The sequence below is a fragment of the Cryptotermes secundus genome, unplaced genomic scaffold, assembly GCF_002891405.2.
Source record: "Cryptotermes secundus unplaced genomic scaffold, Csec_1.0 scaffold1775, whole genome shotgun sequence".
NCBI classification, from domain to species: domain Eukaryota; kingdom Metazoa; phylum Arthropoda; class Insecta; order Blattodea; family Kalotermitidae; genus Cryptotermes; species Cryptotermes secundus.
In genome coordinates, this window is record NW_019743175.1 from 195,172 (window position 1) to 215,006 (window position 19,835).

General features: G+C 39.0%; 1 protein-coding gene across 1 annotated transcript in view; it reads right to left on the reverse strand.

The window, feature by feature from the left end:
- Nucleotides 1–1,096: 1,096 nt before the first annotated feature.
- LOC111874040 (facilitated trehalose transporter Tret1) overlaps nt 1,097–19,835 on the reverse strand; it is a 75,178-nt gene continuing 56,439 nt past the window's right edge. The window contains exons 3-9 of the mRNA XM_023869174.2: nt 13,465–13,600; nt 12,703–12,888; nt 8,314–8,412; nt 7,319–7,506; nt 6,152–6,355; nt 4,907–5,093; nt 1,097–2,405 (exon numbers count right to left, since the gene is read on the reverse strand). Of these exons, the coding sequence (XP_023724942.1) occupies nt 1,978–2,405; nt 4,907–5,093; nt 6,152–6,355; nt 7,319–7,506; nt 8,314–8,412; nt 12,703–12,888; nt 13,465–13,600 (1,428 nt within the window). The 3' untranslated portion in view covers nt 1,097–1,977. The remainder of the gene's footprint in view (nt 2,406–4,906; nt 5,094–6,151; nt 6,356–7,318; nt 7,507–8,313; nt 8,413–12,702; nt 12,889–13,464; nt 13,601–19,835) is intronic.

Genomic DNA, 19,835 nt, shown 5'->3' on the forward strand with positions numbered 1-19,835 from the left:
AAGTGAAAACTTCTTCACAGCAGGCCCAGCAGTATAACACACGCAGTCACAGGATTAAGACACAACACAAAGCACAAAACACATGAAAGTAGGAAGAATACTCCGACAGAAGAAGGTAGGTGTGACTCGCGTACTGAAATACGACATAAGGGTGACAAATCCTGAACACTTTTAACATTTTTAATATTTAAAATTTAGTAATATATATGATAAATATATATTTTAGTTATTTTAGTATAAAGACAACAGGACATACAATGAAGTACAATTCAGTTCAATTCAATTCATTTATTTCATCCATAGCTGTAGAAATTACAATNATGTGAAATAAATGATTTTAAACCCTTTGAACTAATTCTTTGAATACGTAATTACATAAAAAGTTTATTTGTTTCTGAATACAAATAGAAATGAATGTTATATTACATAATGCAAGCCACCATCATCAACATGGGAGCTTTCATCTGCTGATAAATACGAACGTTTTCAAAATTAGGTTTTTAATGGGCTTAAGATGCCTTTTCCTGGCACATACGTAATGGGTGAAGTACAAATACGTTTCAAGTACAAGCGAATTCACATTAATAAACTGGGAGGTTCATGCACTAATGCTTTACGGAAGTGCGGTGTTTCCAGATCTACACAACTGCTTGTTAAGAATTTATTTCGTTTTGCAATTAAGACTCAACCGTTCCTGGCAGGGAAACTGTAAAATTTTGGAGATGGTGCCTGGCACGTGGAAAACCTTAGACTGATATGATCTGCGGGTAAAGGAGTTCTCTGTACTTTTGTCAGCAGGGCACAAGGAGTAACCCTTCAGAATATTTAAATACATCTCTGAAAACAGGGACATCCTACAGATACGTTTATGAGCCTGTGATCTAAATCTCTCTCTCTCTCTCTCATTCCAGTAATCTATGAAAGCACTGGCGGTCACGGTAGCCGAGAGGTCTAAGGCATGCACTGTCTTCGCTCGCTCGGAAGCTGGGATCGTGGGTTCGAATCTCACTCAGGGCATGGATGTTTGGTGTTCGTGTATGTGCGTTTTTCTGTGTTTGTGTACAGGTAGAGAGGCTTTACGACGAGCTGATCATCAGCCCAAGGAGTCCTACCGAATGCCTAAGATCTAGTAAACCGAAGTGAAACGGAGAGTTTCATGAAGGTAGGCCAAGGAACAAACTGAGGCTGTAGCGCTAAAAGGGGAATAAAGAAAGCAGTGAAGATTAACAGAAAACTGTAAGGAACTTTCTAATACTTTTCACAGTTAACTGCGGCCTCACTTTAATCCTGTAATTAACCATTCTGTTTCCATCACAGCATTTGTTAAACTTGCGAAATTCACTGCACGATCTTTCAGTTAATGATGCACTCGACTTTCCTGGTCTACATCCCCCTCGACAGGTTAGTTAGGCCAGATACCTTACAGTTAATCTAGGGGTTTTACCCGAGGTGGACCCGAGCATTCTCCGCATTCACAAAATCTGAACCACTAGGAAGATGAATGTGCCAAACCCGCAAGACTCCGGTTGGCTACAACCCGAGACATTAACTAAGGCGTCCAGCGCCTTACATCTAGGAGACCCGCTCTTTTGTTCGGAACCGTATTTGCGGGCTTAGTGGCAGCTCGTGAACTGCTGTTCAACTAGGGCGATTCCGGACAGGAGAGTTCCAAATAAAGCAACTATCCATTGCTTAGTGGAATATTTAGTATAGGAAAGAAATTACTAGATCGAACATCTATATAGATTTATAATTAATTGCACAATAAACAATTTTACCAATTATTTCTGCTAGTATTTTTAGATCAAATTCACCTGATTATCTAACTCCCCAAATCTGATCACTTTATCCAACGACATTCTGTACGAAACATAAAATATTTACGTCATTTTGTAACTCTTACACTGTTTACACTGAGAAATTTCAGCTATGGGGATATAAATCACAAAACAGAAGGTTTTCTTTAAGATGACGTTTCTAGGCTTTGGAGTTTATCATCACGAATTCACTAGCTTCTGCCCCGGTTTCTGTCCGCTGTACCGGTACTTTCCTTTTTATATAAATCGCATTTTCTTTGAAGTACTCTTCAATCTCTGCCAGTTTCTTGCCGTGAGTTTCAGGCAGAAATATATACACAAAAATAAGTCCTCCGAGGGCCATGGCTGCAAAGAACCACTGCAGGGCATGGGCCCCACCAAGCAGATCCCTCAAGTCACGGTAACACTGGATGGAGAAGAACATAAGGATATGCGCCACAGAGATGGTAATGCCATGTGCCAGGCCACGGATTTCTGTTGGAAAGAGCTCGGCTGTCATAGTCCAGGGGATGCTGAGCAGCCCGATCATACTGGAGCAGACGTACAGCAGGACGCAGACCACGGGTACCCAGCTCATGCCTTCGCCACCTGCGTAAGAGGAAGCAAAATGAGAGCACAGGACAGAACAAGTTAGTTGGGCATCCTGTTGCGATGAGTTCATGAAAATGGCGTCTATATGTCCTCATGTCATACCTAACAAAGTAACTTCTACAGAAGCTGACAGTCGTTCAGATTGTCAAGATATTCGGCGCCTTTTATGTAACATGGAATTTCGTTACCTTATTCATGACTCTAAACTTTTGATTCCTATCTCGTGTGAGATTAATCCGCTACTGAAAGTCTACACTCACAGTTGTTGAGGGAATTTAATTTTCATTCGTAATAGCCCAATACAGCTTGAAGTAAATCTGTCATCCTGTATAAATGAAAACATATGATTACGAAAAAGGGACACAATACAACATGCACTTCTACATAATATCCACCGTTTCTGTTTGAAAATTTCTCCTGAATTTGGTGAAAGAACAAGAGAAACATAAATTTACAGTACATAAAAAGTATTATTTTTTATAAAGAAGAAACAGTCATACTTCGAAATATTAATTACATGAGTATGTGCAAAATTACCGAATAGTCTTCAGCGGTAGTTAATATCAAGTCATGTCCTTATATGAAGAAAATAATTTCAGTCACGATTAAAATTCGACTGCCTATCAACTGCAGTACACACGAAAGTACGTCTTTCAGGTAACCAATTTTCTTGTCTTTTGCAGCCTGCACAGCACTTCTCTTGAGTCATGGTCCATTCCTTTCTTTTAGTATCAGCCACCTAAGAATGAGTAAAACATCCAGACTATATAAAATAAGGTTCCTACTTTCTGATGCTCTACATTCGCAAGCTTGTGAAGTATCCGAAATTAAACAACCCAGTACTAATCTAAATATGGCAAGGTAAAGAGGAATTGAAGCTTTTAGAAGCAATGGAAACATATGATATACATGGAGTTACTATAGGATTCTGACGATGGTGTATAACACACTGATATATTGGGTTTTGGACTTTATCCATCGTCCTGGTTTTTAAGATAACTAATAAAAACACGACGTTTCGGAAACTGGATCTGTTTCCGTCCTCAGGTGAAGGAAAACACATATTCTGTTGGGTCCGTTAGAAAGAGCTAGCCTCAATCACTGGACGGAAACAGATCCAGTTTCCGAAACGTCGTGTTTTTATTAGTTATCTTAAAAACAAGGACGATGGATAAAGTCCAAAAACCCAATATATCAATATGATATACATGTTATGATGTGCATAACTAAATTCATATAAATAATTTGTAAATTAAAACGCACGCATAATTCCAAAACCTTAGCTCTATAAACGAAAGTGTTAAATTAGAAGTGGCAGAAGCATACACACTGACAGTATAATATCACGGCTGCTTCAGTGTTCAATCTACAACTGCTGAGAAATTGGTTAGATAGAAAGTGTAAGGCCTGGTGTGGTCACCACCGCAGTGATCTCCTTACTTTCTGAACAACCACGTTATCCGAAATTAGGCCTTTGTCCAAATTACCCTATTATTAGTTTTGTAACACCAAGGTTAAATTCTCAGTCAAATGAAAAATGATGGCCAGTGAAATGTGCAAAATAACAGCGAGTTCATGTGATTAGTTTGTGCAGGCCTATTCCACGTGAGAGCAGACTGATTCCTCAGTTTAGTGGCAGAAACAGTAGGAATGCCATCTGTTGACTGAAATTGAGGGCTGTGAAATTGTTAGAGCTGACAAAGGATCATGATGTATAGCAGAATTCTATCTTAGTCACAGTGAGACTTTAAGTTCTCCTGCCAGAATTTGTTTACCAGTTTCTAGGTCAGTCTGTGACTAAATGAGTAAGTTAGTTAGTTCGTAAACTACCTAGTTAATAACTAATGAGGTTAATAAGAGGGGAGTGAAAATTAGTGAGTTGATTAATTAAGCGCTTATCTCGTCAGTCAGTGAGTTTTTTCCTGTGGCGCTACAGCCCTAATTTGGGCCTAGGCCTAACTCCATGAAACTCTCCGTTTCACTTCGGTTTTTCTAGATCTTACACATACGGTAGGACTCCTTCGGCGAGTGATCAGCTCGTCGCAAGGCCTCTACCTGTAGACAAACACAGAAAAACGCACACAAACATCCATGCCCTGAGTGGGATTCGAACCCACGATCCCGGCTTCCGAGTGAGCGAAGACAGTGCATGCCTTAGACCGCTCGGCTACCGTGACCGGCCAGTCAGTGAGTTACTTGGTTCAATATTCGCTTTGTTATTCAGTCAGCGCTTTAGCTAACCACTGAGCAAGCGTCTTACTTAGTTCTTCAGAAACTTTCAGTTACTTATTCACAAATTCAGTTACGAAGTCAATGAATTACTTTGTTAAGTCCGCCGTTTGTTAGTTAGACAGTCAGGGACTAAATTAATTAGCGATTAGAGAGATATGTAGTCAGTCAATCAAGCAGCAGGAGAGTTAATTAATCATTGTTTAGGGGTTGATTTGGCTTAAGCCAGCGTGAGTCAATGAGTCAGCCCAGAATTTGGGGTTACTTACCATCGTTTATATACCATGTGATACAGCCCGACACGACCATGCACACGGCCATACCACAGGCACTCAACATGCAGAGGGGCCGGCGCCCGAAACGTCGCAGCAGAGCCGTGATGAAGAAACTCATGACAAGACGCATGATGCCCACGAGGATGGTCGCCATGCTGGGGTCCAAGCTGCTACCGACATCCTATGCACACACTAGGGTTCAAGTATAACAGGAATTTCTGGCAAGAGCTTATGACGTATGTTTGCCTTCAAATGTGTTATTTTACCTGATATGGCTAACTAAAGTCATGTAGATTACTGATACGATTTTGACGTTAAATTTGCAAAGACGTGATCTTAAAGTTTCGCATCTTCATCATGTCTGTAATTGTCAGTGTACAAAAGAAATATTTCATACAGAAATGGTAGGTACTTTCGTGACCCACGGTTCGCTAGATATTAACTTTTCATTGTTTATCGCTATCAAACTGGAAGCTAAATACAGATTTCGCTCCCAATTTTAACAAAATATCTCCACAAATTTATACATTTTCGAAGATTTGTTTTCACACAAAATTTCGGGACCTGTAAAATGTAGCTTCCACATCATAAGTTCACACGACAGCCATGTTTGTGTTATTGATGGCCGGAAATTAAATATATGCAAAGAATGTGTAGTATACTGCGGCATAAAGAGTTTCATAGGGTAAGGTTATATTCAACTCATCTATCCACTTAGTGAATTTCAACGTTAATTTCCGAATAGCCTTCGAAAATACAATAGTGAATTTCAAGAACCTTCCAGCTACCTTGACGTCGTTAATCCTTTGAAGACTGAGATTTTCACAGTTTTACTATCTTAATATAAGAAGTAAAGGAATCAGATTCATTCAGTGATAAAATCTTTTTTGTTAGAATTTGATAAGTCATTCAGCTTAGGCGAAACCTCACGTTTAAACCCATAGATTCGTCACTGTCATCACAAAATCCCATGTTGGCTACTAGTCTCAGCCTGTTCAGGCTAATACACACATCACTGCCTATATATTTATGTAAAATTCAGTATCGTCCCCCAGCCTGTCTAGGTATCTCAAATGGGCTCTTTCTGTGAAGGTTCGAGAGTGTGTTGAACACGCATTTGCAGCAAGCTGACAAGACGTAATTCCAGCTTGAGGGTTCTGTGCAGGGTACCTCAACCATAAAACTCAAGCACAATAAGAATTCTATCCATACTAAACAAAGCAGAAACAAGCCAAATACCTTGAATAGTTCGACTGAATAGAAGAGGGTTGTGTAGACGCCCGAGAACTGTTGAAAGAAGAAGAGCCCGAAAAGAACTAAGAGAGGTTTGTAGCCCGTTGAACGACCAAGCCCTGCAAGGCGTCCCATGAAGCCAGAGGTCACCAGGGCCTTCATGTCTTGTGACTTGACTAATGCAGCCAGCTGCTGTTCTGGCAAGGAACTCTGCAACAAAACGAGCAGCGGTTACAAAGCGAGTCTAAATCACTGGTGACAAAAATAGTAGCCACTGAAAAATTACATCTGCTTCTGTTACGTTCAGATATTATTGTGTAAATGTGGATCTTCAGCAATGTTTATTTTCTCGTATATTATACATGGAATATATTGCAATTGCAAGGAAGGAAGGAATGTGCGAACCATCGTACTCAATATATTGTAGTTACTAAGAACCTTATTTTGAAGCCACTTGTAATGTCATATCTAGACACTGTGGACCAGAATTTATGATATCGTGCCAAGATTAAGTATTAGTAAATTGACTGATTAATTATTAATAATATTATCAAGTGTTTTGGTATTCCATATCTAAAAATTAAGAATTTTACTTTTGGGGGTACCAAAAATTATTATTAATAAAGTTATTTTTTAGCCCGTTGGTATGTAATGTACGAGTATGTGTACATAAATTATTATTTTGGGTTTATGTTATCGTACCCGGGTTAATTATTAATAACGTTATTTTTAAGCCTTGTGTTATGTCTACAAATTATGAATCAGAGCTAAGCATACTTTCCCGAAATTGATTATTAATAACGTTATATTCAGGCTTCTATTGTGTCATATCTACACATTTGTTCAGTCACTGCGAATAATTGATAACAATTTAACAGTTCTGAATACACGAGTATTCATTTTCACGAGGTTATCAGGCACGGCATAATTTTACCTGTTGGAGATACGTACGTATGGATAGCCTTACCTTAGCTACAAAGGAGCAGTTTGATAGGCCTCTGTGCGCATGCTCTGCAGTGTATACATATAGGACACGGGGCATCTTGGATAGTATTACCTTCTCTCCAGCAAGCCACCTAACAGACCTCTGTGCTTCTTCTCTCCAGTGTTTATGTACAGTTAAAATAATACTGAATGAATTCTGCTGCTGGAGAGAGGCATGGATGGTGTTACCTTTTCTCCAGCGAGCCACTTGAGAGATTTCTCTGCTTCATCCACTCTCCCGCGTGCCACGAGCCACACAGGACTCTCCGGTATCCAGATGCTTATAAGTAACAGGGGAATTGCCACGTATATCACAGTTGTCCATGCTGCTGTTCTCCAAGTGAGGTACGCGCCTTTGATGTAACTCAGCAGCATACCTGTTGAGGAAGGAATCTGCTGTAACACTGTATGTGGTAGTGTCATTAAGAAGAACAGAGAAATTGTAGTGGAAGCTAGTGAGAAATTTCATTTAGAAATGAACGAAAAGAAAACTCAGTAATGCCCATGTTTCGCCAACAGAATGCGTGACCAAATCATAACATTAATAATGACTTCGAAAATGTGTCAAATTACAAATACTTGAGAACGAAACTAACATAACAAAAGATGATGATGATAAAATAAGGGTAGCTTAAATTCGGAAAATACTTGCTGCAGTTCTGGTCATAATTTTTTTTTTTTATTTTTAGTGTCTGAAATCACAGTTATTTTGTTTCCGGCGCTCTGGATTGGTTTGAACCTTAGTCTTCATTGTAAGAGATGAACAGGGCTATAATTGAAAGCAAAGGAAGATATTTAGGAAAGGGAAAGATGAATAGCAGAGATGTGGAGAAAATGAAATTTTGTGGAGCTTCATAATTTTGAATAGTATTTTAAAAATACTGTCAGAGCGAATATATGAAAATTGAGATGGGTAGGCGTGTAGAGAGAACGAGAAGTGATTGATTCATACGTAAATATAATAACAAATTTGAATTGAAACTTCGCAAGAGAAGCTCTCTCTCGAAATTCTGGGGCTTCGTGAAAGGATAACAATAAAATGACTTGGAGAAATAAGTAATATGAAAAGTACAAAATAGAACAAATTTCAAAGTAATGTTACACAGGATCAGCATGCAGATTTAATTTTACTGCGGGTCACGTGAGACTAGGTTTGCCAGTCAGAACGCAATGAATAGTCTTACCAAAAGACGCCAGTGTAGGACAAGTGGAGACAAGGGCACCGCGGAGCTCTGGCTTCGCCACTTCCGTGATGTACACTATGGCTGGGCTGGTACCAATTCCTGTGAAGAAGCACATATCATTGTATTACAGACAGGGATCTCGGCCGATGCCTGCTACTTAATCTGACTCGCTATTTAAAATTCTTCTTATTAGTTTTACACCACTAATAATTAATGATTTGCCATACTTGTATCATGTTGGTCCTGTGTGTGTGATGTTGTGTGCGAAGTATATTGGTGAACAGATGTCTCGTGGTAATGTGGGTTTATGGATGTTTGTATTTGGTGAGCGTGGGTAATTCTATAGGGGTATTTCTGTGTACTGTATTGCTATTTGCAGTAATATAAATTTGTGATTGTTTTCGTGAGCTTCTTGCTCGTCTGTTAGTGTATTAATGATTTTTGTATACACAAAAGAAATCAATGACAGCATATGGTTTAATGGGATATGTCAAAGTAAGGGACTTAAAAAAATTACGCAAAAATAAAAATAAAGAGTAATAACATAGCTAATCAAAAACACAAAAACAAAAGATTAAATATATAATTAATAATGTAATAAAATTTTAATAGGTTGAAACACAAAAATTCAACGGGCAATTATAAGAACAACATCCTATAACCGCAAAATATTGGCAAATCAACTGGATTTTAATCTTAGATAATATAAATAATAAATTGAACAAGGAATTAAACAAGCACTACAAAAATCTCAATAATAAAAACTAAAACATAATAATAAGGCAGAAACAAATAATTTTTTTTCAAATAAAAAGAATATTACATTTATCTATACAAACACAATAATACACTAATAGACGAGAAAAAGAACAGACGAAAACAATCATAGCAATATATTATTCGACATCGCCATAAAACATATAGTCACATCCCCATAGAACCACCCTTGCCTATGCCCATACAAACACTCTTACACCCACATTATCACGAGACATCACGTCATCAAAACACCTCGCACATAACACCAAAACCCAGCCCACACATACAGGACCAACATAATAGAGGTATTGCAAAATATTAATCATTAGTTGCTAATGTAATAAGAAGGAATATATTATCGAACATGTCTATATTATGTTTGCACATATATGTCGGCCTATAAAATGTACATACAAAGATAAGAACAGATGTAGAACTGAGCACTATAGTATGAGTTTATTTGGAGAAGACTTACTGTGAAGGAACATGACCAACATTGGGACCCACAGCAAGATCTGATCGATCAAAAAATCCTTTTATTTTTAAGAAAACATATTTTAAATACTAGTTCTTTAACCGGGGGGGGGCACGCGGTAGCGTATTTGGTTGGGACATACGCTACAAGCCGGAAGGTCGCGGGATCGAATCTCGAGGAAGTCATTGGATTTTTTCAATTTACCTAATCCTTCCAGCCGCACTATGGCCCTGGGGTCTACTCAGCCTCTAACAGAAATGAGCACCAGGAATGTTCTTGGGTGTAAAGGGCGGCCGGCGCGTAAGGCTGACAACCTTATCGCCATCTGTGAGCCGATTGTCTAGAAAATGTGGGAACCTCAACATCTCACAAACTTATGGGCCTCCACGGCCTGTTACAGGGATACCTTTATTTTTTTACTTAGGTCTTTAACCTTTACAGGATAACACATGTACATAATGCACGCGACGCATTTCGTTTCAAATGTTGGTCGCATTCCGATGACGGTCATCAATGGCCGAAACATGTAAAGGCTCTATATTATTATTAAAATCATTGTTCTATTCAGCGGAATTCAATCCTAATTCTACTGATATAAGGGGTCCTGATGAAAGGTACCCAAAATAAAAAATTATATCTCGGAAACTGTCACACAAGTATCCGGTTTATGTCATCGGAAAGGAAAATTCTGAAAGTATTTCTTCTCATACCCGACTTACGCGCAAACACCGCCACATTTTTGCCACCATGTCAGGAATCACCTTGAAAGAGATATGACTGATATGAATTGGCAGAGGTGGACCTATCGCTTGGCCTCCTAGGTCGCCAGATTTAACCCCGGAGGATTTCTTTCTTGTGGGGTTATGTGAAGACCATTGTTACCAGGTTAAGATCAACGACCTTTAAAATCTGGAAGCCCGAATAAGGGACACCAAACATTCTTCAAGCCTTGATATTTGTCGTGCCACCAAGGGAGCCAAAATATAAATTTATTCAGAAAGTTATATACGCAGAAAAGAACTTTGATAGTTTCCCTTTGTAATGGTGTAACCAATTAACGTGCATGATAAATTCTTTCTGAGATATAATGATTTTATTTTGGATAGCTTTCATCCGGACACTCTGTATATTCGGCGCATTTAGCCTAAACATATTATAAAACATTCATAGAAATATATAGAATAAAACTATTTTAACACGTTGTCTAGGAATTTCACGTTAAGAATTGTGACTAAATTTTGAGAAATTTGACCTGCGTTTAAATGAGGAGAGGACAACAATTCTTATATCTCGGGACGGCTCACCGGCTTGAGCCGGACCTTCTGGTGTTATACAGCGTTGAAAAACTTCCGGTAGCTGCGTTTGTATTGAAACAAGTTTCATGATTCCAAATTTTAAAATACCATGAAAGAAAATCTGTATTGCTAAGCAACTATCTGGCTAGTCACGGTAGCCGAGCGGTCTAAGGCATGCACTGTCTTCGCTCGCTTGGAAACCGGGATCGTGGGTTCGAATCCCACTCAGGGCATGGATGTTTAGTTTGTGTGCGTGCGTTTTTTCTGTGTTTGTGTACAGGTAGAGGCCTTGCGACGAGCTGATCACCCGCCCAAGGAGTCCTACCAAATGTGTAACATCTAGAAAAACCGAAGTGAACGGAGAAGTTCATGGAGGTAGGCCTAGGCCCACTGGGGCTGTAGTGCCAAGGGGAAAAAAAGAAGTAACTATCTAATTAGCCAATACAGAACAACCATCTGTGTGCGTCCTGAGTGCGAACACGCGTATGCCAAACTAGCAAGCAGCTAAGTAGCTAACAAACTACTTTTCTAGACAAAGATATTACATTCTCTAATGAACTGATGAATTTACTAGCTGACTAGCTAACTGACTGGAGAATTTTGGTAATATAATCAAAAGATTCATCAAAATTAACAAAAAATCTCGCTCTTGAACACAACCGTCAAACAGTTCATTGTGGTTCTTCGTTCATAGTACGTTTAAGTAAGATTTATGTTAATATTATTCTCCAGGTTTTAGATTTGCAAAGAGAGACCCTTCCAAGTTTCCTTCACTAAAAAGTTATAGGCATCTATAGCCCACGCCCGCCGGTCACGGTAGCCGAGCGGTCTAAGGCATGCCCTGTCTTCGCTCGCTCGGAAGCTGAGATCGTGGGTTCGAATCCCACTCAGGGCATGGATGTTTGTGTGCGTTTTTCTGTGTTTGTCTACAGGTAGAGGCCTTGCGACGAGCTGATCAGAGGCCTTGCGACGAGCTGATCACTCGCCCAAAGAGTCCTACCGTATGTGTAAGATCTAATAAACCGAAGTGAAACGGAGAGTTTCATGGAGGTAGGCCTAGGCCCAAATGAGGGCTGTAGCGCCAAAGGAAAAAAAATAGCCCACGCCCCTTTGCCCTCCTGAGATAGATTCATAAATATTGTAACGTGTTTAGGCTTTAAAGATGATGCTGTTTCCGATGACTGGCATTCGTCGAATTATCTCTTTATTCGCTCAAGCTTTCCAGGGCAATTAATTTATAATTAGCCGGAAAAGGTTTGTTTTGCAGCAGGAATACTGGGTTGGAAGGCAACAAGGAGGAAGTTCGAGAACTATATCGTGTAATGAGAGGGAAGCAGACCGAATTTTAATAACCTGTGCTTCGTAGACTGGCAAATGTTGTTCTTCTTATATATTTTTCTATGATTACAGCCGCATTTTAGACGCGTGCCTTTGTGTGTGTATCACAAGCATAAGTATAAATTTTGTATTGAAATTTCTTCTTTTAATTTAGATGTCACAAGTACGGTGGCGACAAACACTCGACGTTGCGTCTGCAGTATGGTAGGAATTTATAACATTGTGCCTGCGCCCAAGCACCACAGTATGTAGGCAAAAACACTCCGGAAATTCGGTTCACAGAGTCGCACACGGTTCAGTTAGAAGCAGTCCGTTCTCCGTCCACTTCACAATCGCAGGAAAAGTTCTCAGTGTCCATCGGACAGGAGGCTTGGTGGACACAAGAGGTACTCTGGATTTGGTAGTGAAAAGAATAATTTGATCCTGTCGGGATTCGAATCTACTGCCATCACTTTATCCACTGAGCTGTCCTGGTTCAATGTATGGACTAAAGAGGCATTAATGTGTGACTGCTGCTACTACCTGCCGCGACGCCTGTCAGAAGCCTGCCACACAGTACCACGCCGAAGCTGCTGCCTGTGGCTATGAGGAACCAGCCCAGGAGGCAAGGCACTGCGGCTATCTTGATCGTGTTTAATCGGCCCACATACTCCATGGCGAAACCGGCCAGCAGGGCTCCGATTGGAACCACGAGCACCAACACACTGGCTGCAACAAACCAAAAGTGAACAGGATAACATAGGCCTAGCGAGTACAGTACTTATCTTCTGGATACGAAGCCGTGTATTCTGGTAGGAGTTTATCGAGGTTTCAGGTGAACGAACTAACTCCATCTATACGGTAGACGAACAAGCCTAGCAATGAAGCAAAATATCTGCAGACTATACGGCTTTGTATATCGCTATCCTTGCGCAATTTCTTCTTAGTTATTGTATCCAGGTTCAAGGTTTATGAAATACGCCTTTTGTGAATACTTCTAAGCACCCTGCAAATAACACAATTCAACAGTTCCTTCATCTTGTATGGTAGTGTCTATCGATTCAAATGTTCCTTGAAATCACCTTTTATGTATCCTGTTATAATTCAACAATTTCTTTTTTTACTTTGAGAAATATGATAGTAAAAAGATATAAAAAAACATTCTTTTCGTCTCAGACTTAAAATTAATGAGGCAAGTTTCTTGTAAACATATTCTACTAAACATTCTGTTTCTAATTTCTTAAAGGAAACAATTTAATTGGATGTAATAAACAGATTTTTAAATGATGATGTAATCCTAATTACCTAACCATGGCGTATCTTCTTTATTGATTTCAAGGTCACTGTCAGATGCTTCTATTTGTGGAATTAAGATGGCTGAATAAGCGAGGGAGAACCCCACTGCGACGTGGAAAGATCCTGCAGAAATTGCAGCAAAAATCTGAAATCATAATTCACAATACGTTAAAATTAATTTAAATGTATTTAAAAATATGAATATTTTATGGGAAAATGTCTAACAAATTTCTATCTTGGAAACAGTGGGTTATATTAAGATGAATCTCGGAAAAGAAATTGGGGCACATATACTTATTTTCAAAATTGTTTATTTCGTGTTATTTTATCGATATATTTTTATCTTGAAGTAATTTAATGCAGATAGAATCAAGTGTATTTTTGATAGAACTAACAATAACACCGCATAAAGACAAACATAATTTTCCCGTGAATTTCTTTAATTAATTGCAGTATCGAGCAATGATTTTAAATCGTGAAGAAATCTGTTTTCATGTTATGCACCAAGTTTTCTTCGTTGTTTTTCATTCTTACTTTACAGTTTGATATGAGCTTCATGTTTATTAGATACTGCACTGAACTGATGTGCGCCAAAATTAAATTTTGCTATAAAATTTTCATTGCAGATATCCCGTGCCAAATTCAACCAAGATTCAGCGAGTGTTTTCGGAGCTACAACATATTGGCTGTACCACGTAAGCTACACTAACAGATTCACTCTATTTGTGCATTCCTTTAGGTAAGAAACACACAGCAAAATTCTAAGAATTTCATTAGGCCTGTACAGGTATGGGGAAGCAGGAATTTGGAAAAGTCTTAATAAGTAAGATTTCTGAGCGTCAACAGTAACTTGTACGACCACCATCCCTCATGGTACTAAAAATTAAATTACCGGTCGTTTTGCACACGTCATTGAAGGAACTATATATTGCTACAGATAGAAATACAAGTAGACCGTATGGATAATATCAGGGGTTTTCGAAAAATTATTCCACATCTACCGAGGATCGAGGTAGCATTTAAAATCCGTTCCATTCTCATCCTGTGGGATATGAAGACGAAGACTTAGACTCCACGAAGCAAATTACTTTGTTCCGAACTGTCGAGAATTTTAGCTAAACACGTAATATGACTACCACACATTCAGAAACAAAAACGACACATGCTTTTACATACATACATACATACATAGCATTCCATAGATCCATGAGCTAGTCAGATGACCTACCGGATGTGGAATTTGTTAAAGTCTCCCATTCGATGGGACAGGCTGGTGAAATATTAACACCGCTGACGCTTAGTCTGTATTTATCCGGATCGAATACCTCTTCACTGAGGTTTATAATGATCCTCCTAATTCTCCGAGATATTACATTCAAGTAGACAGCCTCCTTCCTTACCTCCTTACCTTACCTCGTATAATTCCATCTCATTCAATATTTTTAACTCGAACACTTGAAACAGCGTCGATAAACAAATTAGGAATCAGCCTCTGTCGGTTTAAAATAAGGCAAAAATTCTTGAACTTCAACATTTGTTTGCACGAAGTCCATAATAGTAAATTTATATGGATATATTTTGACGGTCTGGATATTTGTCCGTTCGCATGTTTCATCTCCGAAGGACACAGCCGGTTTCGATAATATTTGATGTAGGATATCTTCACTGACTTCTGTTAGGCTAAATTTAATTTGGGTTCATATCGGTCCAATATGAAAGCAATTTTACACAAAACTAAAATTTAATTATATACGTCTTATCGTAAAATATCATAAAGCATAATAAAATACAGAATACAAAGATGTCATAATTTTATTTGAAATATTTTTGGATGTGGTGTTACGCTTAAATAAATGCAAGGCAAATTAATTGGACTCCTAAGCAGTGTTATGTCTGTAGTGTTAATAGATTTGCAACAGTATAATTGAATGTATGCCAACCACAATGGTAGCGCGGTGTAAGGTATGAACTATCTTCGCTCGCTCGGACGCTGGGATCATGGGTTGGAATCCAACTCAAGGCATGGATGTCTGCCTGTGCGTTTATTTTGTGTTTGTGTTGTCCTTTGTGCAGGTAGCGACCTTGAGACGGGCTGTTCACTCGTCCAAGGAGTCCTACCGTCTGTGTAAAAATGGTTACGAAACTAAAGAAGAGGTCAGGGCCCAACAAAGGGCTGTAGAGCCATTGACGAATGACTGAATGAATGAATATAATTATCTAAGACATGTAATTAGATACAAGCGCTTTTGTATTAAAATCAACAAGTATCTTGGGAAATAGAATTTCTTTAACCATTAAATGAAGCAGCTTAATATACTCCTCCATAGGTCATGGGGAGACAAGAGGTCCAGCAAAAAGTTCCCGGCCTGGAGTGAAAAAAAAATGGAAGGAAATATTTTTTTTTATTCCAAATAATTCCCGCATACTTGAATAACTTCTTTGAAGCACTGAAAAAGTTTTTGAAAATAGCAAAGGCCTCCAAAGAACAACGTTCAGTTCGACAGTCACGTTTTTCTCAATGTCTTCAACATCGTGAAGCCTCTTTCATTTATGCCCGTTTTTACCTTGGGAAAGAAAAAAATGCAATAAATAAAATGTGGATTGTCTTGACAAGTCTGGATGGAGTCTTGGCATGATGTGAGTCTCCGCTGCTTCTGCTCGTCCGTCAGTCTGTGTGGGACGAAAGATCTTCCTCTTCCGAAAGTATTCATGTAGGATTTGACGAATCTTCTACTAACTGATGTTTAACCCATCCGCGATCATTCTGAGAGCCCATCGTCGATCTCGTGTAACCATTTCATGGACATCTGTGATTGTGTCTGCATTTCGAGAGGCTGAAGGACGTTCTCGTCTTAGATTATCCTGAACATTCTCATGACCAGGGCCCGGATTTTGATGATATGTCATCTTTTTTCCTTGTATCCTATGCGATGCTCTTGAATATATAAATCTCGGATATGAGCTGCTGGTTACAGAAATGTAAATTTTTGTCATTTTTTTGACATTTTTAAGTTTAAGGTCATTTTTCATTTTGGGGGTATTTTTTTTGGAAAATGTTTGGACTTTTAAGGGTATTTTTTTCATTTTTGGCCATTTTAGGGATTTTTTCTTCATATGTTTTCTGAAATGTGAATAACATGGAAGCAAAGTGTTCTTTCTTTTCTCCTTTAGGTCATTTTTTGTATTTCTTCTGTCATTTTATAGGTCCCATTTTGAATATTTTAGGTCATCAAAATCCGGGCCCTGCATATTACATTTTTGGGTCATATTTTAGGTCAATTTTTTTTATTTTTTCCGTCATTTTATAGGTCATTTTTTTAAATATTTTCAGGTCATCAAAATCCGGGCCCTGCATATTACATTTTTGGGTCATATTTTAGGTCAATTTTTTTTATTTTTTCCGTCATTTTATAGGTCATTTTTAAAATATTTTCAGGTCATAAAAATCCGGGCCCTGCTCATGACCATCTTTACATCGTTTAAATCGCTTATACAAGCTGCTACTACTTAAGGCTTCATCGGAATAATCAGTTTTCAAAATTGTATTGGTGTTTTACCCAGTAAAGTAAAATAGTAAGTAAAGCTATCCCTATAACAGGCCGTGGAGGCCCATAGGGTTGTGAGATGTTGAGGTTCCCACATTTTCTAGACAATCGGCTCATAGATGGCGGCAAGGTTATCAGCCCTACGCGCCGACCGTCCTTTACCCCCAAGAATATTCCAAGAATATTCCTGCTACTCATTTCTGTTAGAGGCTGAGTCGACCCCAGGGCCATAGTGCGGCTTGAAGGAGTATGGCATTTGAAAAAATCCAATGACCTCATCGGGTATTTTGCCCAGTTAAAAACAAAATATGGTACACTCTATTTGCTCCATGGATAAAACAGTGACATCAGTTAAAACACAACAAACTCTCTGAGGTGCTACTTACGAAGTGTCAGTCATCGGACTCGATAACGCCTGCCAGTCGTTAGCGTCGTTAGCAAGATGTAGAACTACACTTAATTCGAAGTAGTTCGTTTTTTTCCCCCTTGGCACTACAGCCCCAGTGGGCCTAGGCCTATCTCCATGAACTCCGTTCACTTCGGTTTTTCTAGATCTTACACATATGGTAGGACTCCTTGGGCGAGTGATCAGCTCGTCGCAAGGCCTCTACCTGTAGACAAACACAGGAAAAAAGCACATACACAAACTAAACATCCATGCCCTGAGTGGGATTCGAACCCACGATCCCGGCTTCCGAGCGAGCGAAGACAGTGCACGCCTTAGACCGCTCGGCTAAGTTGACCGGCTGTAGTTCGTTTTACCGCCACCAAATATGATTGCTGCAGCACCAGTCCGAGAACCCAACTGCCACACATCGTATAAGCACAAAGTGAACTACTTATGTAATGAGACACAATTGCATTTAACCTTAGATGTTTAATCTTTAAACAATCACCAAGTCGGTTCTTTCGTCTTATCGCAATAATCGATAAAATGTGATAATTATCGTGTCAACAGATAACAATTTAGGCTAGAGAACTTTCCAAGAACGTCCCTTTCTTAATAACTGTAACTAATCTCAAAGAAAGATACTGAATCGACTGAGGAGCCGTGAATTCGAATTCCATTATATAACGCATTTCGAATTTCAATTACCTGTATTGTGACTTTATGCAAAGGGACAAGGGCAATTACATTTATATATTAGTTACTATAGGATTCTGACGATGGTGTATAACACACTGATATATTGGGTTTTTGGACTTTATCCATCTNCTTTCCAAGAACGTCCCTTTCTTAATAACTGTAACTAATCTCAAAGAAAGATACTGAATCGACTGAGGAGCCGTGAATTCGAATTCCATTATATAACGCATTTCGAATTTCAATTACCTGTATTGTGACTTTATGCAAAGGGACAAGGGCAATTGCATTTCTACAGTATTAAGAGACGTGTCAGATTGGAAGGAAACAGAAAAATAAGTCAAATATTTATTCTGTAAATGGCAAAATATAAGATTACATAGATACATAAATAATTGAACCATTTGGAGAGACTAGTCAGTGGCAGACCCACAGCTAGTACACCTCAATACAATCAGAGGGCTACAGAAGCTTTCAGCGACTGATAAGAGATGGAGGTGAAGTCATAACAGGCTTCAGGGAAGCCCCTGTATGAGAACAATCTGATGTCTCTAAACTGTTTCATCATTTCGTTCGCATGCTTCTTGCAAATTACTGAAAACAGGTTACCAAAGCAGTAACAAATTGTTCGAAAATTTCCGGTTTCAATCTCAGCTACAGCGCTGCATAGTCAAGCTTAATTCATTTAGTTCTTCTTAGTCCTTCAGAACGAATTCCGGGATGGCATCTCCAAAAAATCTACGGCCGCTTCCTGTCTCATCCCTTCCAGGTCACAGAGCACAATCATCCTGCCTGTCTGCTACTTAAATTACTAATCCTCTTGAACATGACAGCGTCAAATTAACTACGGCCAACATAATTAACCTACATAAGGGTTTATCGCTTCTCAAAAAATGTATTTGCAAATAAAATTGATGCACTATGGAGAAGCAGTGTTTGTCTGCATGTCTGTATATAGGACTACGCTTCTGTGTCGAAAACTGCTGACAGATTTCATTAAATCAACATTAAATATTTATCGGAGTGTTTAATTTCGGTTTCTGTCTAATATAGTACCCCTACTTTACATAAAACAAGTATACTATATTGATTATGCTCTAAAAATACTAAAAAATAAACTCCGTGGTGTTTATCCGCATGCGAACTATACCGACCGAGCGACCACCGCTTGTCGGCGAAGTTAGTGCCAAATCTAGCGGATAGAGGGTGTCGCGTGGTCAGCGAAGCGAATCCTCGCGTCTGTTAATTTCGGTTTTCCAGACCGGAGCCGCTATTCTCTTGAAATAGCTCCTCAAATATCCTCACGAGGCTGAGTAGACCCAGTTCCAGACACGCTACTTCTCAGAAAATCTGGTAGCACCGGGAATCGAGCCCGAGACCTCTGGATCTGTAGGCAGAAACTCTGGCCACTAGACCACAGAGGTGGTCATGTAGTTCTTGTCACGGTGAATCACTTATTTTTAAAAAAAAAAAAAAATCTTATTCTTTCTCTAGGTATAAGTGATAGCAAGTTTCTTGAAGAAAAAGAGTCAGGCTAGGGAAAAATTAACGTGGTGTTTATTTACTGGAATCATCATCATCATCATCAATAATCTGTCAGACGACAGGTCCACAGTTTCTTCCAAAACAATTCCTCCACTTAATGCGATCTAGAGCTTTCTCCTTCAAATGACAGTATCCTCTTCTGTCCCCAAGGTCATCCAGCATCTTCTTACGTCTTCTTCCTCGTCTTCTTGAATATAATGAAAAAC